We start from the raw sequence: 21,038 nt of genomic DNA, 5'->3' as shown, positions 1-21,038 counted from the left end.
GAGAAATGCATTGTAAATCAGGACGTTTTTAATTAGGCCTTACTTTTGCAGATTTCACATTTACCATTTTATCACAACAAAACCATTGCTAATGTTCTGCATAAAACAGTTAAAAGGTCAGATTACCAGACACTAAATTAATGCTACATAAATTTGTTGCTGAGCTTGTTCTTGCCAACATTTAGCTCCACAAACTACTCTACTTGTAGTGAAAACAGTTTAAAAAGTCACTTAATAAATGGATCCACCAGCTCCCCTTCAATGGGTAAATAAACCATCTGATGTGGTACTGAAACAAATAGACCAGAAGGTCCCAGGTTTGATCTCTATTCTGTGCTCAGGTTAGCTGATTTTGTCAAGAGCACAATTGGTCTCAGTGCTCCGAGAGGAGCATAGGGAATTTTTAAAAAATCAGCTGGGACATAAACTTGAAACACAGAAGTGAAAAACTACAGTCCAGCTTACTACATTGCCTTGTCTACCATCTACATCCTTTTAAAAGGAATTCCTTTTCTCACCCCTTCCATCTCCCATTCTGTCACAACATTTCTGCTATTGATACAACTTGTGAACTCCTCACATCAGGAAAAAAACTCTGCAAGTGCATTTTATTTATGTACTTTTTCTAAAAGAAAATCAACATGGACCACATGGATCGCAAGTCTATCTTGAAATGACTCTGAAGCAAACAGTCTCCCATAAACAAAAGACGATGCTTCCTGAAATAGCGAAATTTGTCAATCACTACAACCAAGTTGGATGCCCTGGATAAAGACAAAAACTGTGAACGCTGGAAATCCGAAATAAAAAAGGGAAATGCTGGCCATATGCTACAGGCTGTTCAGCACCCCAGTTTTGGCGAGTCCTGCCTGACTATACCAGTTCTGAAGAAGAGTTTGTGAAACATTAACCCATCTTTTCTTCCAAATCTACACATGGAGACAGAGGGCATGGCTGAGGTACTAAATGAGTACTTTGTATCTGTCTTTACCAAGGAAGATGCTGCAAAAGTCATGGTAAAAGGGGAGGTAGTTGAGATACTGGATGGGGTGAAACTTGATAAAGGAGGTGGTAGAAAGGCTAGCTATGCTTAAAGTAGATAAGTCATCTGGTTCGGATGGGGTGCATCCTAGGTTGCTGAGGGAAGTAAGGGTGGAAATTGCAGAGGTGCTGGCCATAACCTTCCAATCCTCCTTAGATACAGGGGTGGTGCTAGAGGACTGGAGAATTGCAAATGTTACACCCTTGCTCAAAAAAGGTGTAAGGATAAACCCAGCAACTACAGGCCAGTCAGTTTAACCTCTGGGGAAGCTTTTAGAAACAATAATCTGGGACAAAATTAATAGTCACTTGGATGAGTGTGGATTTGTTGAAGGCAAATTGTGTTTAACTAACTTGATTGAGTTTTTTGATAAGGTTGTTGAGGGCACTGTGGTTGATGATGTGTATATGGACTTCCAAAAGGCGTTTGATAAAGTGCCACATAATAGGCTTGTCAGCAAAATTGAAGCCCATGGAATAAAAGAGGCAGTGGCAGCATGGATACGAAATTGGCTAAGAAACCGAGAGTAGTGGTGAACGACTGTTTTTCGGGCTGGAGGAAGGTATACAGTGGTGTTCCCAGGGGTTAGTACTTGGGCCACTGCTTTTTTTTGGTATATATTAATGACTTGGACTTGGGTGTACAGGGCACAATTTCAAAATTTGCAGATGACACAAAACTTGAAAGTGTAGTGAACAGTGAGAAGGATAGTAATAGACTTCAAGAGGACATAGACAAGCTGGTGGAATGAGCAGACACATGACACATGAAACCTAATGCGGAGAAGTGCGAAGTAATACATTTTGGCAGGAAAAACGAGGAGAGGCATTATAAACTAAATGGTACAATTCTAAAGGGAGTGCAGAAACAGCGAGACCTAGGGGTATATGTGCACAAATCTTTGAAGGTGGCAGGACAGGTTGAGAAAGCGGTTAAAAAAGCATATGGGATCCTGGGCTTTATAAATAGAGGCAGAGGGTACAAATGCAAGGATGTTATGTTGAACCTTTATAAAACACTGGTTCGGCCACAACTGGAGTATTGTGTCCAATTCTGGGCACCGCACTTTAGGAAGGATTGGAATGCCTTAAAGAGGGTGCAGAAAAGATTTGCTAGAATGGTTCCAGAGATGAGGGGCTTCAGTTTTGTGGATAGACTGGAGAAGCTGGGGTTGTTCTCCTTACAGCAGAGAAGGTTGAGAGGAGATTTGATCAAAGTATTTAAAATCATGACGGGCTTAGATAAAGTTAATGGAGAAACTCCCCATTGGCAGAAACGTCAGAAACCAGAGGACACGGATTTAAGATGATTGGCAAAAGAACCAAAGACGACGTGAGGAAAAACCTTTTTTTAAAACGCAACAAGTAGTTATGATCTGGTTTGCGCTGCAGATTCAATTGTGGCTTTCAAAAAGGAAGTGGATAAATATTTTCAGGGCTACGGGGAAAGAGCGAGGGAACGGGACTAACTGGATTGCTCTTACAAAGAGCCGGCACAGGCTCGATGGGCCGAATGGCCTCCTCCTGTGCTGTGTGCTGTAATGATTCTATGAAATGTTGACTGACATACCATGCATTCTTGGCATTTTCTGGTTACCTGGATTTTGACTTGTTAAAGAATCATTTCTCACACATTGAAGGGATTTTTACATTGTTACTGTCAGTGCTACCATGCCTCCTGTTGAGTATAACGTTGACCCTTTAAGTAGAAAACTAGGCTTTTTCCTGTTTCTCATAACCGTAACACTTCAATACTTTTTAAATCTCAGATCAGATAATCCTTTGTAATGTTACAATCTTGTGATTGTTTACATAATAGTACAGCTTTTTCTGGTGCAGATTTCAACATTTTAAACTATTTATATTTGAATGAATGATAAACTACAAATTACTTTTTCTGAAATAATAATTTTAGGGACAGGAATTTCCTCTCTTTGTAATTACATCTGTAATTTATCCAACAGTGATCCACAAATTGCAGGATACAGTAAACCCTTGTATCAGCCAGTAAATTATTTTCCAAAGTGGCCTCTGACCTAATAATGTGGCGTGCCAGTGAAAACCCAGTGAAAAGTACTCCCCTGATGTTCTAGTAGGTAAAGGCTTGTTGTATTAAGCTGGAGACCAATAGGACTCCAGTTTCATCCCAGATCTGTGTTGTCACCGAATCTTAGCTGGGCAACATAATTGGCCACAGCAATTCTGGGGTGAGATAGATCATATTCCCCACTTCTAATCCCTATTTCATGACCCGATGAAATGTCTACGTGCTTGAAGGACATTAAGGAAAGGTTCAGGCTCTATAATGACACCTCCAAGGTCCAAAAGCCTGCCAATGTTCACCATTTTGGCACCATCCTGCAAGAAAGTGCATGCGTGTGGGAGTACGGTAAGGAAGGATTCACGTTCTATGGTGAAATCCTCCAAGGTCAAGTAGCCTGCCAATATTTACCATCTGAGCTTACACATGAAGTACTTGGGCAAAGTACCCAAGGAGATCCAGGCCCACAAAACTGTACTCCTGCGTGAACCAGTTCCTTCAGTAGAGGAAGGGAAAAAGTTGTGGGAGGGGAAAAGAGTTTGAGGGAAACAGAAAATAACAAGTTGCCATATTTGTTTACATCACAAGTAATACACCCCAAGTGAGTTCCAAGGCAATAGTGTGATAGTATCAATACACTTCTTGAGTTTCACTTTCAGTTTATCACAATCACTCAATGCATAACAAGTTCAAGCTCGAGTTATACCTCAGGTCAACATTGAATAATTACTTTCTACTTAGAAAATAATCTCAGCCACTCTTCTTCCCCAATACTAAAAGGAATAAACATTGCAGAGTTCCAGCTGAATTTGACAAACAGTATGGAGAATACAAATTCCTTCTCATCAATCACTACCAAATTTAAGAATAAATAAACCGAAATATATGCGCCAACTAGTTACTTTAAAAATTGGCATTATGTCTACATTCTGTCATTATAACCTCAGGGTTTGAAAATATTCATATGTATTACATACACAAATTATAACCTCAGGGGAGGGAGGGGAGGGGAGGGGGAAAAAAACAGTAGGGCTCTCATTCCTGATTGTTAACAAGCAAAGCCAACTGAAAGTACTCGAGTGTGAACATCGGGCAAGAACAGGGCTGAAGCCGGCTTTAATGCTCCCTATGTTTGAATAGTGCAAAAGTCAATTTTAAGTACATCACTCTCTTGTTACTTCCCAACACAGACAGACAAAATCCATAGATTTGTAAAGAGAACCTAACCTTATTGCTGGAGATCTGTTGAACTGACATATTGGATTTTCTTAACAACCCCTTCTCTGAAACAGATATCAGAAAGATGAGCAAAAGAGACCGGCTATGTTGATTCAGTAATCACTTTCTCTTTTTCTTGAATAACGTACAGGTCAGGATGTACATAAAACGCAACAAAGTCTAGGATACTAGTTCTTCAGTTCTTTCACCTTGTTGGAGGCTTGTCATGTTGTTCAATACTCCTTCCTGACACATTATCACAACCAAGTAGCTGCTAAATTGTCATTTTCCACACAGAGCAAGCAATCACCGAGGTAACAACTGATGAAATTTTACACTCAAAATGTTTGTTCTAAACTCCAAGATAATGTCAGTCACTTCCACTTAATAACAGCTACGCAAGAGATTTAAAAGCAAAATGACTTTAGGTAAACGACGAAATGCTGTTTGCCATACTGGAAGAAAGTGTTGTGCACTGAACATCAAGCAAGGAAATAGCCTTTATCTTTTCATCACACCAATGAAAATGCTCCTTGCTGTCAGCAGACAATCCCTCCAATTACTGAGTACTCTACATGCCTGGTGACCTGCCCGTTGATAACCAACAAAGCAAAGTTCATCATTACCTGAAGCACGTTCAGAATGAGCCCCATCAATTCTCAATTTCCACTGCAGGTTTGAGAACATGCACTGTGCTTTTTCTATGAATATGTCTCTCTCGCTTCACTCCTACATCTATGCAAATCAATTAAGATAATTTTGAGAATTGCAAGTCTAAAGTGAACATTTGCTAAACAACTTGCTATATAAATAAATGCAAGCTTGTTGTTGTAGTAAACAAACAACAAATATTTGATTAAAAAAAACTACTCCCGTTTGCTCCAAGTTGTTTCCTTCTGGAAATAAATAGGAATCATTAATTCAAATTAAGCAATTTAAGCACAACAGCACACAAGGTTTTTTTTGACATGACTTCAATTTGAATCAACAAATAAGTTGAATTAAGCAATTTTGAATTAAGAGGAATGGACTGAACACTTGCAAGCCGATCGATCACACCAGCTGCAATAAGGGGACAGACAAATATGGTCCAAGGAAATCCCTCGACTTGTATCATCCAAACATATCTGCCTGTCGAAACAGAATTGAGGGCTCCACGAGATACAAAAGTCCATAAAAATGTGAACAGTTTATTTTCTTCTCATGGGTACTGCCCTCTGGTAACAAGCACAGACAGCCATCCTTCATGCATCCACTTAGATGGAGATGGTTGGCAGGCTATTTGACTGTGGATAGCATCACAGCAGAGCTTTCCCCTATCCTCACCCAATATCCACACCATCACATTTTCCAGCAAAATGGAGAAGATTTTTTTTCCTCTTTAACTCAAGTGCACCACGATCAATTCTAGCATCTCTGCTGCCACCAGAGATCAACTATTAAGGAATTAAATAGGGGACCATCTGTGATCAGTTCCACACTAAGCTCCCTTACTGCTACAGTGCACACAAATCCAATTTCAAACTGAGAAGTATTGAAAGATACATATGGAGTCCCTGAAAAGTATACCTGCGTTGTATTGAGGAACTTAGGTACAGTTGGGATTTTTGGAACGTCATAATGTTAAAGTAAGAATTTAAAAACAGGAATACTGGACTCTAAAATAAGTTTTTTAAAAATGCAACTAAGGTAACTTTGTACCAGAACAGAACATTTCCGGCAAAGACTGCAAATAAATGGTGTTAACAAGTGCAAAATTGCTGAGAAACAGTATCCCTGGATCAGAATTTCTATAAACTGCAGATTGAAAAAAAACTACTTTGCAAATTTTTGAACCACAACCATTAACTATTAAATCATTTCAGCAAAAATAGAAGACTAAATTGGCATATATTTAATGCATTGTCCAGTTTTTAATGCTAAATCAGCTTAAACCATTGTTATCCCCAAATCTTCTCTTCTCATCTGATACTGCTCTCACCAGATGTCCATACAAACGAGCATTTTCCAGCAGGAGTGAACAACAACTAAACATTTATTTAGCATCGTTCACATTACAAAACATCCCAAGGTGCTACATAGGAGTTCTAGCAGGACACCATCAAGTAGGGGACCAGTTACGAAAGGTGAAAGCTGACGAAAAGCACAGCTGAAGAGATTTTTGAAGATAGAGGTAACAAGGCAAAGAGGTTTAATCAGAGATCCAGAGTGCAGGGATGTGACGGCTGAAGGCTTGGCAACTGATGAATGCAGGAAAGGGGAAGCACAATAAAAGCACTGGGTGTTTGTTGGAAGGTAGGGTTAGAGAAAATTGCAGAGATCAGTTGGGGTGAGATCATAGAGGCAGTGGAAGAGGAGGAAAGAGATGTTGAAACAGCTATGCTGGTGGACAGGGAACCAATGAGGGTAGTTGTTGTGATGGGGGTGCAGGACTTGGTTCATGGTAAGATTTGGCCAGATAATTCTGGACAAGTTGGAGTTTTTGCAGAATGGTGCTGCAAAGGCCAGCTAGGACAGTATTTGAGAAAATAAGCTTCAAGGTAAATGAGAGTTTTGGCAGCAATGGCAGCCAAGTAGGGTGTCATTGGTAATGTTCCAGAGGTGGAACTAAGATTGGGTGTGTGGTTTGAAGGTCAGTTCGAGATTGAGCAGTACACCAAGGAGCATTTGTTGGGTTCGGTCTGAACCGAGCCAGGGAAAGAGATGGAATCAGTGCCTGAGATATGAAGTTTCAGACAGGAGTTGAATAGGATTGCTTCTGTCTTGATTATATTCAGCTGAAAAAATTAAAACTGGTCAAGCCACTGGCCAATGATCAAAAGTGGGAACTCTGGTTGATGTTACCCCTTTGTACCTATACACAAGCTATATCTGGTGTGTGTAAGCAAGTAAAATATAATCCATCTGAAAAAAATTAAAACCAGAGGCTTCAACAATAAAATGTAAACATGTTATTTAAAAAAAAATAAACTTAACCAGTCAGGCAACAAAATCAAAGTATGTAATTGAATCCCCTGTTATTTTTTTAAATTAGATACAAATAATGAGTTTGTACTTTCTATAATGGTGCCTTTATCTACTCTGTCACCAGGGGCAGCTGATCCCAAAATCTGTATGCTCTAACCTGGCACACAATGCGAATACAGTACTCATAAATCAAAGCAAAAATTATATATAAAGATGTGGTCAATGCACAGCTAAGTGTGGCACTGCCATACAGGTCAGGAAGCAAGTTCAATTCTTACTTTATGCAGAGTTCGCTGAGCTCAGCCTGGGAGCAGTTGGACTCTGTCTGTGAGCCAAAGCAAGAAGTTGAAAGGGGAAGGTGAAAAAAAAATTCAGCCAGGGTTTTAATTCCTGGTCACTATTCCGTGATACGTGATGGAAAGTACATGCATGAGCATGTGACAAGGACAGGATCGGACCCAGCTATGATGCCTCCAGCAGTCGAATAGTCTGATGAAAGCTCTCACATGAAGAGTATGTACTGAGTGGTATACCAGCATGAGTCACCATCTTCAGAAAAAAGTGAGGAAGAACCAAACTCAAAAAAAATTGAACAGTTTTCTGCTTATTCTATGCAATTTTATATAGTGTAAAAGAGGATCACAAAATCAGTATGTGGCATGGAGCACCAGAACTGTCCTGATAGGATGAGAACAATTAGGAAATGATTGTAAAGGGACACACCGTTACAAGCATTTCAAATTTCAGCCTCGCAAGAAAACCTTATTCAGAAGATTTCAACTTTACAGAGAGTGTTAAGTCAGTATTCACCAAACTGTAGTAGAGGAACTGCACCACACGTCATCCCCCCTCAGGCCTATTTTGTGCTGTACTGCCCTAATTTTAAAAGTAGTCACTCTAAATAGATTGCTCTGGGTAATAAGGTTCTGTCATCAACATCTCCATGGTGATAAATAGATAATTGAATCATAAATTGATTACAAGCCATACTCTAATTATAATTTAAGGGAATAAAATAATTAACCAGAGTATTATAGTCACAACATAATCTCCTAGTTTTTCATCTTTTGCCTTACGCTAAACAAGGCAGGCCCTTATTTGATTTGTCCAATTACAAAGGTTACAAATTTATTTAACGGACCCAAAGCTGAGTTCTACCTTTTATGCTCCCAATAAAAATCAGTGACTCATGGGGATAAAATTAAATTTAGTGGCGATTGATGATTGACCAGTATGTGGCTAAAAGACTAATTCTGTCCCGAGGCCAAATTGTACGAGGGCAGCATCATGCAACATATACAGGATTTAAAACATCAATTCAATACCAGCATCACTCAGAGTTCAGTAATATGTACAAGGATACAACTGCTGCCAGTGGAAAACTAACACAGGACTCCAGCAACATCATTGTGAACACAATCCACACTTTGAGTAATTGATATGTGGCACAAATTTATGGAGGGTACAAGAGATATAGAGTTGCTGCTGGGGTTCTTGTGGTAGGTAGAACTGAAATCTGAACAAAATCTAGCCTATATCATACTGAATTTGAACTGGGCAAGCTTGATGGACGTGGGCAACACAGTGAAGTGGGAGAAGGAATTTAAAAAACAACCATTGTAGGAGCGGCTGCAGGCTGGTGATTTTTGTTGGGGGTGGGGGCAAAAAAAAGGTGAGGCGAATGAAAGCCCATCACCGTCAAGCCCAATCTTTTCCTCATCTTGTGTTTACATGCACACATCCAGCAGAGGTATATGAAGAGCCATTAGAAGTTGTTTTTATTCCTTTCCCTGGCCTGAGGATACTGGACACAGTTATAGCGCTTCCACTCCTATCTAGCTGAAATCAGCTAACAGCACAAACCAGTAACTTGGGACCTTTCTAATCTGTATGGCTCAGTGCCACATCACAAGTACACTGAGCAATATGTGGATGTCAGTAACTTTTGCACAAACTAATTTATACTCAAAATATTAACCCTGTTTGAGATAACAATGTTTCAATTGGGGAATGCTGCAAATGAAGATGCATTGTGTGATTTATGGTGTTCATTCGATAAAATGAACCAAAATAATTTGGATTTACTTTTTAAAAAAAAAATCAACCAGCAACTTTTGCAAGTTATAGATGATAAAGTTGAATGTTTATATATTAAAAAGATACTAAAAATGTTCCATAGATCCTTGATAGACCACTTCAAAAGAAAATCTACATTCAGGCTTTTCTCAGATGGCAAAATTTTTCATCGCAAACTGAACCACAAGGTGACGCAAAATATTAGTCAGAGGTAAGGAAAATTGTCGAGAAAAAAGTGGAACATGTGAGTGCAAGATACATGGTTTGCTGTAGGTGGAAGGGAAATAAGTCAGGGAAAAAAAACCTTATTATAATAAGTGATCAGATTTAAGTTAATGCATTTGCAATAGAACCTGAATGTGGAGATCGAAAGCTTGGATAAGGCAAGAACTTCATTCCCTCAATTTTCTCCCCTCCTCTCATGGGGTACAGGTCAACACACAGCAAGTTTTTTCTCATTCAATGATTCAGTTTTTCCATCAGAGAAAATCCTCCTGTACTTCAGTTATGTGGCCATTCTTCACATAAGTCTAGCCAATGACAACTTATTTATCCATGAAGGGCATCAGACAAGCCCAATCCTATTCTCAACAAGCATCTACAAACAGTGATCAGAAGCACAATCCCTACCTCATTCTTCCCCTCGCAACACCAAGGGCACTTGAGATCAAACCAGGGACTCTCTTGGTCTATACGGCTAAGCAGCAAACCAAACTGTTCATATGCCAACTGAGCCATCAAGGGAGCCATAGCACTATCAGCACTTTTCTTAAAAATAAAATTTGGTTTGTCAGGACTGTCATCTGATCCAGGCAGTTAGAAGTCACTGAACTTTCACTGGGTGTATGACTGAGCCAGACATATTCCAAAAGGATAAGCAACAGGAAGCTGCACAAAAATGAACTATCAGGATTTCATTTTTAACATCCAACAAAACAATCTAACACTTAGCCAAGAGGTTATGTGTTCAGGATACTGAACATTATTTTGTGTCATCATTCAAATGTGTACTTATATGCTGTGACAAGAGTAAGTCAGATTTGGGCTCACTCCTGCCAACAACAAGTTCCTGATCTCAGGAAGGTTATTGGGTGAGAGCACAAAAGAGGGAAAGGGAAAAAATCCCAAGTGAAGGTACTTCTTTAGGAGGGTGAAAGAAAAAAAAAGGCTACCAAGAAACACTTGCATACATCCTTGTTGTTTACTACCATGGTACCATTGACAAAGACTGGAAGCAGGTTCTACAGTAATTAAATGGAGATAGTGATCATGAAAATGATATTTTTAAGCTGCATCAAGAGACGTAAAATTATTGCAACGCTAGGAAACATATGGTCACATGATCAGGTGACAGACGATTGCTATTTGAAAAGGAAAGTAAACTGGAAATTACTTTATGCCATGAATCTGCTGTTGGATTTTATTTTCCACCTCCTACAGTGTTTATTTACTAAACTAGTAGCTGCTTGGGCTGTTTACATATTTATGGGAATGACCACCACCTAAACAGATGACTACACTATTAAGTAAGGGAAGATGCCCAGGACTTCATAAGGAACAAATCTTATTTGGGGGGGGGGGGGGGGGGGGTGGGAAACAGACTTACTGCTCAGCATCTTGGCATCTTCTGGCAAAATGTAAACTTTCTAACATGCTCATTGACGTGCCTCAATAGATCCAGTACATTAATCTATTGCAAATAAATAATTACAATTTTTGAACTATAAAAGGAACCTTGAGTATCTCCATTCCAGTTATGCAAGTTATTCTTGCTTATTCAAAGATACTAAGTTAAAGATAATAAAGCGAGGTTGGGGTCGCCAGTATATCTTTGTTTCAGAGCACAATCCTCCTGCTGGTATGATGTGCACTGTACAGCTGACCTGCTATTCAAAGCCTCCCCCCATCCATTTGTTAGTAACTCTAGTCACCGGGTCTGCCATAGATTCGAGAGAACCAAAACAATGACCCGACACCAACTATAGCTCCTAACCCCACCTCCTACTCCGCTCTGCTACAGCAGTGAGTGCTAAATGAAAGATTCACCTATCTCCAGTAATCCTGCTGGTGGCTTCTGCAGGGCGTACCTTTTTAAAGTGGTCGACATTAATATCAGGACAGAGCTTGCCTGCTTAAAGCACATTGGAATGATTACAACAGTGATCTTTTCAACCAAAGGCTACTTTTGAGGCTTTTTTTGGCTAATTCTAATGAAGGGTTACACCTGGAATATTAACCCTCTTTCTTTCAGACACTGGTCAGTGTATTTACAGAATTGTGTGTTTTTAATTTTAAATTTCCAGCATACACAAATTCCTTTTTCAGTGACCTAAACAAGTCGTTTCAAATGACACGAAAAACCACAAGAGTGAAACTTAAGTTATCTTCTTTGTGCCACTATGTTCATGATACTGCTGGCTTCATTGGGTTTTTGGTTAATTTTTAATCCTGAAAAACACCGTTCAGTGCAAGCTCTCAAGCACAATGACTGGAACGTCGGCAGTTAAGAGGTCATTTGCCGTTGATTACTTGAGAACTTTAAGGCCAATGCACAAGTCAACACATTTCTTCATATCAAATTTCGTGTGTTAAAAATCTCAGAAGCAATCTTTTTTGGAATCAGTATTTAAAGAAAGCATGCTATAAATTCTAAAGTCAGCCAGCCCTCAGTTATATCTCCTCAGCCTTTTGAGATAACATGAAGGTTAATGAATTTAATTTCTCCTTGTATTGAACGGCCTGATTATAATGGCATGGATACAGAATGCCTCTCCCACCAAAAACAATAGTTAAATGTTGTTTTCTGGAAACAGTAACCTTTTGCACTCAGTACATAGGTCACCAAGGAAGTTTCCTTTGTTCTCAAAGATCTGAAGACTTTGAAATGCCTTTCCAAAGTCTCCAAATAGTGTCCAACTAAAGATAAATAGAAATGGTGACGTATTACTGTAAAATCTGATCTAAATCACGAAGCTCAGAACAACATACAAATCAAAGCCGTTTGAGCTGCATGGCTTACAGAAGGTCAGAGAGAAATAGGCACAAAAAAATGACGACTCATGTATCAATGCCAAGTCACGGTAATCTTCCACAGAATGGTGTTACCACTGAAAACACCTCATACATCACCAATGTGTGTGGAGATGCCGGTGATGGACTGGGGTTGACAAATGTAAAGAATCTTGGTGTTGTAAGATTCTACACAATCACCAATATGGAAAGGGAAATCAGCATTTAAAAGTGAACTTTTAAAAATCCCTAGAAACATACAAGTTTACAGCACAGAAGGAAGTCATCCAGCCCATCATGTCTGTGCCAAATCTATGGTAGAGCAATCCAAAACTAATCCCACTGCCTCACTCTCTTCCCATAGCCCTGTACCTTCCTCTAAATTTCCCTTATTAGATGCAATAGTCAAAAGCAAAATACTGCGGATCCTGGGAATCTGAAATAAAAACAGAAAATGCTGGAGAAGCTCAGCAAGTGAGGCAGCATCTGTGGAGAAAGAAACAGAGTTAACACTTCAGGTCAGGACTCTGGAAAATGGAACTCAGAACATGGAGTTCTGACGAAAGCCGCTGCATTTCCCAACATTACAACAGTGATTACACTTCAGAAAGTACTTTATTAGCTGTGAAGAGCTTCGAGACGTCCTGAGGTCATGAAAGGTGCTACATAAATGCATGTTTTTTTTTAATATAAAACCCAAAACGCTGTTCACTTTTTTTTTTACAGCTTTACTTACCTGCGATCACACTTTCAGGTAATTATATATCTGAACTCCTGCACTTATTCATTTACACCCTCCAGTATCTTTCCATTTTTGCTCCTGTGCGAAAATGTATTACCCAACACTTATCCACATTAAGTTACATCTTCCACCTGTCTGTCCATCCTGCTAACCTGCATACACCTTTCTAATGTGTGCCAAATTCGTGATTATGCCATCATCAAATTTCAATACCATTCTCCTGAAGCCCAAGTCCAAATCATTATTTATTTTTCATACATACATACATACATATCACACATATACACACACACAGGGAACAAAAGTGACCCAACACTGATCCCTGGGATATACCACTTCTAATTCTTCTCCACATTTCCTGATTGCCAGCCAGCTTTCCATCCATGCTGCTACACTTCCTCTTACACCAAATGCCTGAATTTTTTGAACAAGACTTTTATGAGATACATTATCGAATATCTTCTGAAAATCCATATATACATCCACTGCATCCCCTTCATTTAAACAACTATTCCTTCAAAAAAACACTCTTGAAATTTGTTAAACATGACAGGCTGTTCTTGATTAACCAATGTATTTTCAAATGCTCACTAATTTTATCTTCAATTATAGATTCCAGAGAAACAACAATATCACGTGCTGAATCACTACATGACGACTCAACAAACATCCGGAATTTAAAAGAAGAATGTTCAGTCCATTCACGATCTTACAAAGACATCTGAAACAACACAAGTCTAAGCTAACCAATGTTTCTTGCCAATACAGCTTACTCAACAGTGTCCTGTAACTTTCAGTTTCCTACTCCAGATGTTCTCAAACAAATGGTATCATACAAAATGGAAGTTTCTGTGCCCTGTGCAGTGTATTAAATTAATAAGCAGTGGTAACTCAGGGGTCATAAACTGAGAGAACTTCAGTGGCAGACCTGGTTTGTTGATACACCAGAATGCTCAAATCCCAGGGCAATTCAAATTTACTAAGTAATAAGTTACACTGCAGCATGGATTCTTCCCTCATCCTCCAAAATACTGGGGGAAGCAAATAGTTCACATTCAACAAACTGTACAATATCCACCTTTATTTTGCAGACTCCTTGTAATTTTCCAATCTGTTGCTCAATGGTCTGCACACACGAGTTGCAGGTCATTCCCTCCACTGATATGGTGATGTAATTCATTTCGCCTTTCCCGCCCATTCTTCTTTGGTCTTCACATCACTGGAAAATGTAAATAGCAGGGTTAGATGGGCAGCGTTAACCTCCTTCCATGGTTCACAACAATACCTTTCGAATAAGAACACTTGATAGTGCAGTATATGGAACAGACTTTATTCAGATACAGTACAGGGGATCAATCAATACCCTATACGGGAGTAGCATTGGGTTCCTCTTTCTTTCAAGCTCTCCCAACTATCTCTAGAAAAATCCACTCTTTTACACCTCAGTTTGCCTACTTCAAAAGGCACATTACTGGAATGGTTCCAGGGATGAAGGACTTCAGTTACGTGGATAGACTGGAGAAGCTGGGGTTGTTCTCCTTAGAGCAAAGAAAGTTGAGAGGAGATTTGATAGAGGTATTCAAAATCATGAAGGGCCTAGACAGAGTAGATAGAGAGAAAGTGTTCCCATTGGCAGAAGGGTCAAGAACCAGAGGACATAGATTTAAGGTGATTGGCAAAAGAACCAAAGGTGACATGAGGAAAAACTTTTTTAAAAAAACACAGCGAATGGTTGTGATTTGGAATGCACTGCCTGAGGGGGTGGTGGAGGCAGATTCAATCGTGGCTTTCAAAAGGAAATTGGATAAGTACTTGAAGGGAAAAGATTTGCAGGGCTACGGAGAAAGGGCAGGTGAGTGGGACTAGCTGGATTGCTCTTGCAGAGAGCTGGCATGGACTCAATGGGCCGAATGGTTACAGCACAGAAGGAGGCCATTCTATGATTTATCTGTTCTTGGATTCTTAAGAACAGCTTATTTATGTAAACAGTCTTGGTTCAAAAGGTACATTCCATAAACAAGACTTCCACATCTATCTGTTCTCGGAACTTTCAAGAACTATTTATTAACAGCTTATTTACCTAAACATCCACTCTATTCCATGGTTAATTGATCCCTCTGCCTATGTTTATTACACTAGTCACTAAAGTTATACATTAATCACTTATGGTCGATGTTGTCCCAGTCACTACCTCTCTGCACGGATATCCCTTGTAGATCATTATCAGACATTTGAGGTAAACCATATAATCCATTCGACCTTCTCCCAGGAACCCCACTGGTTTCCTGTTTATCTTAGAAAGCCTGTTGCTCCATGACTAGTTGTAGTATTACAGGTTAGTTTGATTCAGGAGAACTTTCTTGACCAGTACATTTCCAGCCCAACAAGGAAGGAGGCATTGCTGGATCTGGTTCTGGGAAATGAGGTTGGCCAAAATGGAGCAAGTATCAGTGAGGGAACATTTAGGGAACAGCGATCATAGTATAAGTTTAGAATAAGTTTATGGAAAAGAACACTCTAAAGTAAAAATACTCAATTGGAGGAGGGCTAATTTCAATGGGATGAGAACAGATCCGGCCTGGGTAAATTGGAATCAAAGATTGGCAGGCAAAACTGTAATTGAACAATGGGCAGCCTTTAAAGAGGAGATGGTTCAGGTACAGTCTAGATATATTCCCATGAAGGAGATAGGTCGGGCAACTAAAACCAGAGCTCCCTGGATGACAAGAGATGAAGAGTAAGATGAAGCAGAAAAAAGGGGTGTATGACAGATGTCAAGTTGACAATACAATTGAGAACCAGGCTGAATATAGAGTGTTCAGAGGGGAAGCAAAAAGGAAACAAAAGGAGCTAAGAGAGAGTATGAGAATAGACTGGCAACTAACATAAAAGGGAATCCAAAAGTCTTCTATAGGCATATGAACAGTAAACGGACAGTAAGAGGAGGGGTGGGACCGATTAGGAACCAAAAAAGAGATCTACGCATGGAGGTAGAGGGCATGGCCGAGGTACTACATGAGTACTTTGCATCTGTCTTTACCAAGGAAGATGCTGCCAAAGTCACAGTAAATGAAGAGGTAGTTGAGATACTGGATGGGCTAAATATTGATAAACAGGAGGTACTAGAAAGGCTAGCTGTACTTAAAAGTAGATAAGTCACCCTGTTCAGATGGGATGCATCCTAGGTTGCTGAGGGAAGCGAGAGAGGAAATTACAGGAGGTACTAGCCATAATCTTCCTATTATCCTAAGATGTGGGGGTGATGCCAGAGGGCTGGAGAATTGCAAATGTCACACCCTTGTTCAAAAAAGGGTGTATGGATAAACCCAGCAACTACAGATCAGTCAGTTCAACCTCAGTAGTGGGGAAACTTTTAGAAACAATAATCCAGGACAAAATTAAGTCACTTGGACAAGTGTGGATTAAGTAAGGAAAGTCAACGCAGATTTGTTAAAAGCAAATCATGTTTAACCAACTTGATTGAGTTCTTTGATGAGGTGACAAAGAGGGTTGATGAGGGCAATGCGTTTGATGTGGTGTATATGGACTTCCAAAAGGCATTTGATAAAGTGCCACATAATAGGCTTGTTAGCAAAATTGAAGAACATGGAATAAAAGGGGCAGTGGCAGCATGAATACGAAATTGGCTAAGCAATAGGAAAGGGAGAGTAGTGAACAGTTGTTTTTCAGACTGGAGGGAGGTATACAGTGGTGTTCCCCAGGGGTCAGTACTAAGACCATTGCTGTTCTTGATATATATTAATGACTTGGACTTGGGTGTACAGGGCAAATTTCAAAATTTGCAGATAACACAAAACTTGGAAGTGTAGTAAACAGTGAGGAGGATAGTGATAGACTTCCAGAGGACATATACAGGCTGGTGGAATGGCCGGATACGTGGCAGATGAAATTTAACGCAGGAAAGTACGAAGTGATACATTTCGGTCGGAAGAACGAGGAGAGGCAATAAAAACTGACGGGTACAATTCTAAAGGGGGTGCAGGAACAGAGAGATCTGGGGGTATATGTGCACAAATCGTTGAAGGTGGCAGGGCAGTTGAAAAAGCAGTCAAAAATGCACACGGGGCCCTGGGCTTGAGAAATAGAGGCATAGAGTACAAAAGCAAGGAGGTCATGATGAACCTTTATAAAACACTGGTTCAGCCACAACTGGAATATTGTGTTCAGTTCTGGGCACTGCATTTTAGGAAGGATGTGAAGGCCTTAGAGAGGGTGCAGAAGAGATTTACTAGATTGACAGACTTTATCCTAGGGTCTTAAAAGAAGTGGTTGCAGAGATAGTAGATGCATTGGTATTAATTTTCCAAAATTCCCTAGATTCTGGAAGGGTCCCATCAGATTGGAAAATAGCAAATGTAACTCCTCTATTCAAGAAAGGAAGGAGACAGAAAGCAGGAAACTACAGGCCAGTTAGCTTAAAATCTGTCATAGGGAAAATGCTAGAATCCATTGTGAAGGAGGTTATAGCAGGGCACTTAGAAAATCTCAATGCAATCAGGCAGAGTCAACATGGCTTTGTGAAAGGGAAATCGGGTTTGACTAATTTATTAGAGCTCTTTGAGGAAGTAACAAGCAACATGGATAAAGGGGAGCCTGTGGATGTGGTGTACTTGGATTTCCAGAAGGCTTTTGGCAAGGTGCCGCATCAAAGGCTGCTACACAAAATAAGAGCTCATGCTGTAGGGGGTAACATATTAGCATGGATAAAGGATTGGTTAGCTAACAGGAAACAGAGAATAGGCATAAATGGGTCATTTTCAGGTTGGCAAGATGTAACAAGTGGAGTGCCACAGGGATCAGTGCTTGGGCCTCAACTATTTACAATCTATATCAATGACTTGGATGAAGGGACCGAATGTATGGTTGCTAAATTTGCTGATGACACAAAGGTAGGTAGCAAAGTAAGTTGTGACGAGGACATAAGGAGTCTGCAAAAGGATATAGATAGGTTAAGTAGGCAAAAATTTGGCAGATGGGAGTATGGAGGAAAATGTGAACTTGTCCACTTTGACAGGAGGAATAGAAAAGCAGTATATTATTATTTAAATGGAGAGAGATTGCAGAACTCTGAGGTACAGAGGGATCTGGGTGTCCTAGTACATAAATCACAAAAAGTTAGTATGCAGGTCCAGCAAGTGATTAGGAAGGCAAATGGAATGTTGTGAATTTTTGCAAGGGGAATGGAATATAAAAGTAGAGATGTTTTGCTACAGTTGTACAGAGCATTGGTGAGACCACATCTAGAATACTGTGTGCAGTTTTGGTCATCTTATTTAAGAAAGGACATCATTGCTTTGGAGGCGGTTCAGAGAAGGTTCACTCGACTGATTCCTGGGATGAGGTTATCTTTTGAGGAAAGGTTGGACAAGTTGGGCCTGTATATACTGGAGTTTAGAAGAATGAGAGGTGATCTTATTGAAACATATAAGATCCGAGGGGACTATTTCCCCTTGTGGGAGAGACTGGAACTAGGGGCCACAGTTTAAAAATAAGGGGTCTCCCATTTAAGATGGAGATGAGGAGAATTTTTTTCTCTGAGGGTCGTGAGTCTGTGGAACTCCCTTCCCCAGAGAGTGGTGGAGGCAGGATCATTGAATATTTTTAAGGCTGAGTTAGATAGATTCCTGATTAACAAGGGAGTCAAAAGGTCAGAGTAGGTAGACGGGAAAGTAAAGTTGCGGTCACAATCAGATCAGCCACGATCTTATCAAATGGTAGAGCAGGCTCGAGGGGCTGAATGGCCTCCTCCTGCTCTTAATTCATATGTTCATATGTAATGATTCCAGCAGGGCTACAGGGATAGGGTGGGCGGGTGGGACTAGCTCGACTGCTCTTGCAGAGAGTCGATGGGCTGAATGGCCTCCTTCCGTGCTGTAACCATTTTAATGATTCTAACCGTACCTCTCCAACATGTCCAACAGGCAGTCAAACAGAGATGCACAATTGAAGCATCTGATCAGCTTCAAGGCAGATATGCTCTAGCTGCCGCAGCAGCAACAACAACCATTTATATAACACCTTTAACATAGCAAAACATCTCAAGGCACTTCACAGGAGTATAATCTAACTGAGCCACAAACAGATATTGGGACAAGTGGCCAATAGCTTGGTCAAAGTGGTAGGTTTTAAGGAGTATCTTAAAAGGATGATTACTCCATGATGCAGCAGATTATTACATTATATGAATGAAAACCCACAGTACAATAAAGCTGCATATTTTTGTGGTCATTATAAATTAATAGCCTTAACTATTTCAGTTTCTCTAAATCCATATTTCAGTCTTTGTCCATCTTCAAGTTTTCTTCCTTCATCTTCCCCCTCCCCAAAAGGTGGACAAACCATCTGAAGTAAAGGTTGAGAAACTGAAATCGTTAAAGATATTAATTTATAATTACCACTAAAATATGGCATAATCACATAATTTGATCCTAAAAATATTAACACCAATAATATTTTGTAATAAAAACACTTTCACTTATTCAAATCACTAATAAGTAATAATATGTTACACAGCACGAAACAGCCAATCGCCAACTCACTGAAGAATAAGGGAGATCTACTAGTATATATAATTTTTAAAAAACGATTAGATTCCACCATGTAATTCACTCCTGAGTACACATCATTAGATGTAAATCATTTAAACCCCTGAATTAGATTCCATCCTGATGTAACTCATACAGTAGTTATTTCCCACCAGGACGCACTATAGGTTCTCACTATAATGCAGCTCTATAAAACACATTTTCACCACAAAGCCACCTGTGCGGTTTCTTAAGAAAATGCCTTCCCAACACCAACTATATTATTAAAAGCTCTCACTGTAACAGAGTTCTATAAAACAGTCTCACCACAAAGCCATGTGTCTAATTCCCTAACAAAATGCCCAAAGCTGTTATGTCAGTTCGATGCACTTGGTCGTCCTCTTGTCTCTTAGTCAGTAGGATGTAAATTCAAGTCCAATTCCAAAGATTGGGCACTTAATCTAGGCGAGCACTTGAGTGCAGTACTGAGGGAGTGCTGCACGGTTAGAGGTGTTCTCATTTGGCGGTCTAGTGTGGATAGGATCAGTCTTAACAATGCTGCTCCTCCCAATCAAATAGTGTAAGGATCATCACTATCAAGATTTATGAACAACGGCCAGTTGGGAAGGTTGCTGGTATCATGGAGCGTACAAACAACAACGTGCATTTATATAGCACCTTTAATGGAGTAAAACGTCCCAAGGCGCTTCACAGGAGTGTTACCAAACAAAATTTGACAATGAGCCACATCAGGAAATTAGGACAGGTGACCAAAAGCTTGGTCAAATAGTATGTTTTAAGGAGCGTCTCAAAAGGAGGAGAGAGGGGGAAGAGGTTTAGGAAGGGAAGTTCAGAGCTTAGGGCCAAGGCAGCTAAAGGCACAGCTGCCAATGATCGAGTGATGAAAATCAGGGATGTGCAAGAGGCCAGAATTGGTGGAGCGCAGAGATCCCAGAGTTGCAGAAATGGTGGAGGTTACAGAGATAGGGAGGGGCGAGGCCAGGGAGGGGCGAGGCCATGGAGGGATTTGAAAACAAGGATGACAATTTTAAAATCGAGGCGTGCCAGACCAGGAGCCAATGTAGGTCAGCGAGCACAGGGTTGATGGGTGAACGGGACTTGGTGCAAGTTAGGATACGGGCAGCAGAATTTTGGATGAGCTCAAGTTTACGGAGGGTACAAGGTAGGAGGCCTGCCAGGAGAGCATTGGAATAGTTGAGTCTAGAGGTAACAAAGGCAAGGATGAAGGTTTTTAGCAGATCAGCTGAGGATAAGCCAGGGGCAGAGACAGGCAAGTTGTTATTGTTATTTCTACCTCTAACATAGCCGTCTCCACCCATCTGCTATTGAAACCTCATCCATGCTTTTGTTACCTCCCAACTTGACTATTCCAATCCTC

The 21,038-nt window shown here is 40.1% G+C and overlaps 1 protein-coding gene across 1 annotated transcript in view; it reads right to left on the bottom strand.

Annotated features, from left to right (window-relative positions):
- Positions 1-21,038, bottom strand: part of LOC137333057 (copper-transporting ATPase 1-like) — a 73,752-nt gene that overhangs the window by 51,604 nt on the left and 1,110 nt on the right. The window contains exon 2 of the mRNA XM_067997152.1: positions 14,173-14,313. Coding sequence (XP_067853253.1) covers positions 14,173-14,292 — 120 coding nt within the window. The 5' untranslated portion in view covers positions 14,293-14,313. The remainder of the gene's footprint in view (positions 1-14,172; positions 14,314-21,038) is intronic.

The sequence above is a fragment of the Heptranchias perlo genome, chromosome 15, assembly GCF_035084215.1.
Source record: "Heptranchias perlo isolate sHepPer1 chromosome 15, sHepPer1.hap1, whole genome shotgun sequence".
In the NCBI taxonomy this organism is placed as follows: Eukaryota; Metazoa; Chordata; class Chondrichthyes; order Hexanchiformes; family Hexanchidae; genus Heptranchias; species Heptranchias perlo.
This window is presented reverse-complemented; position numbering and strand designations above follow the sequence as displayed.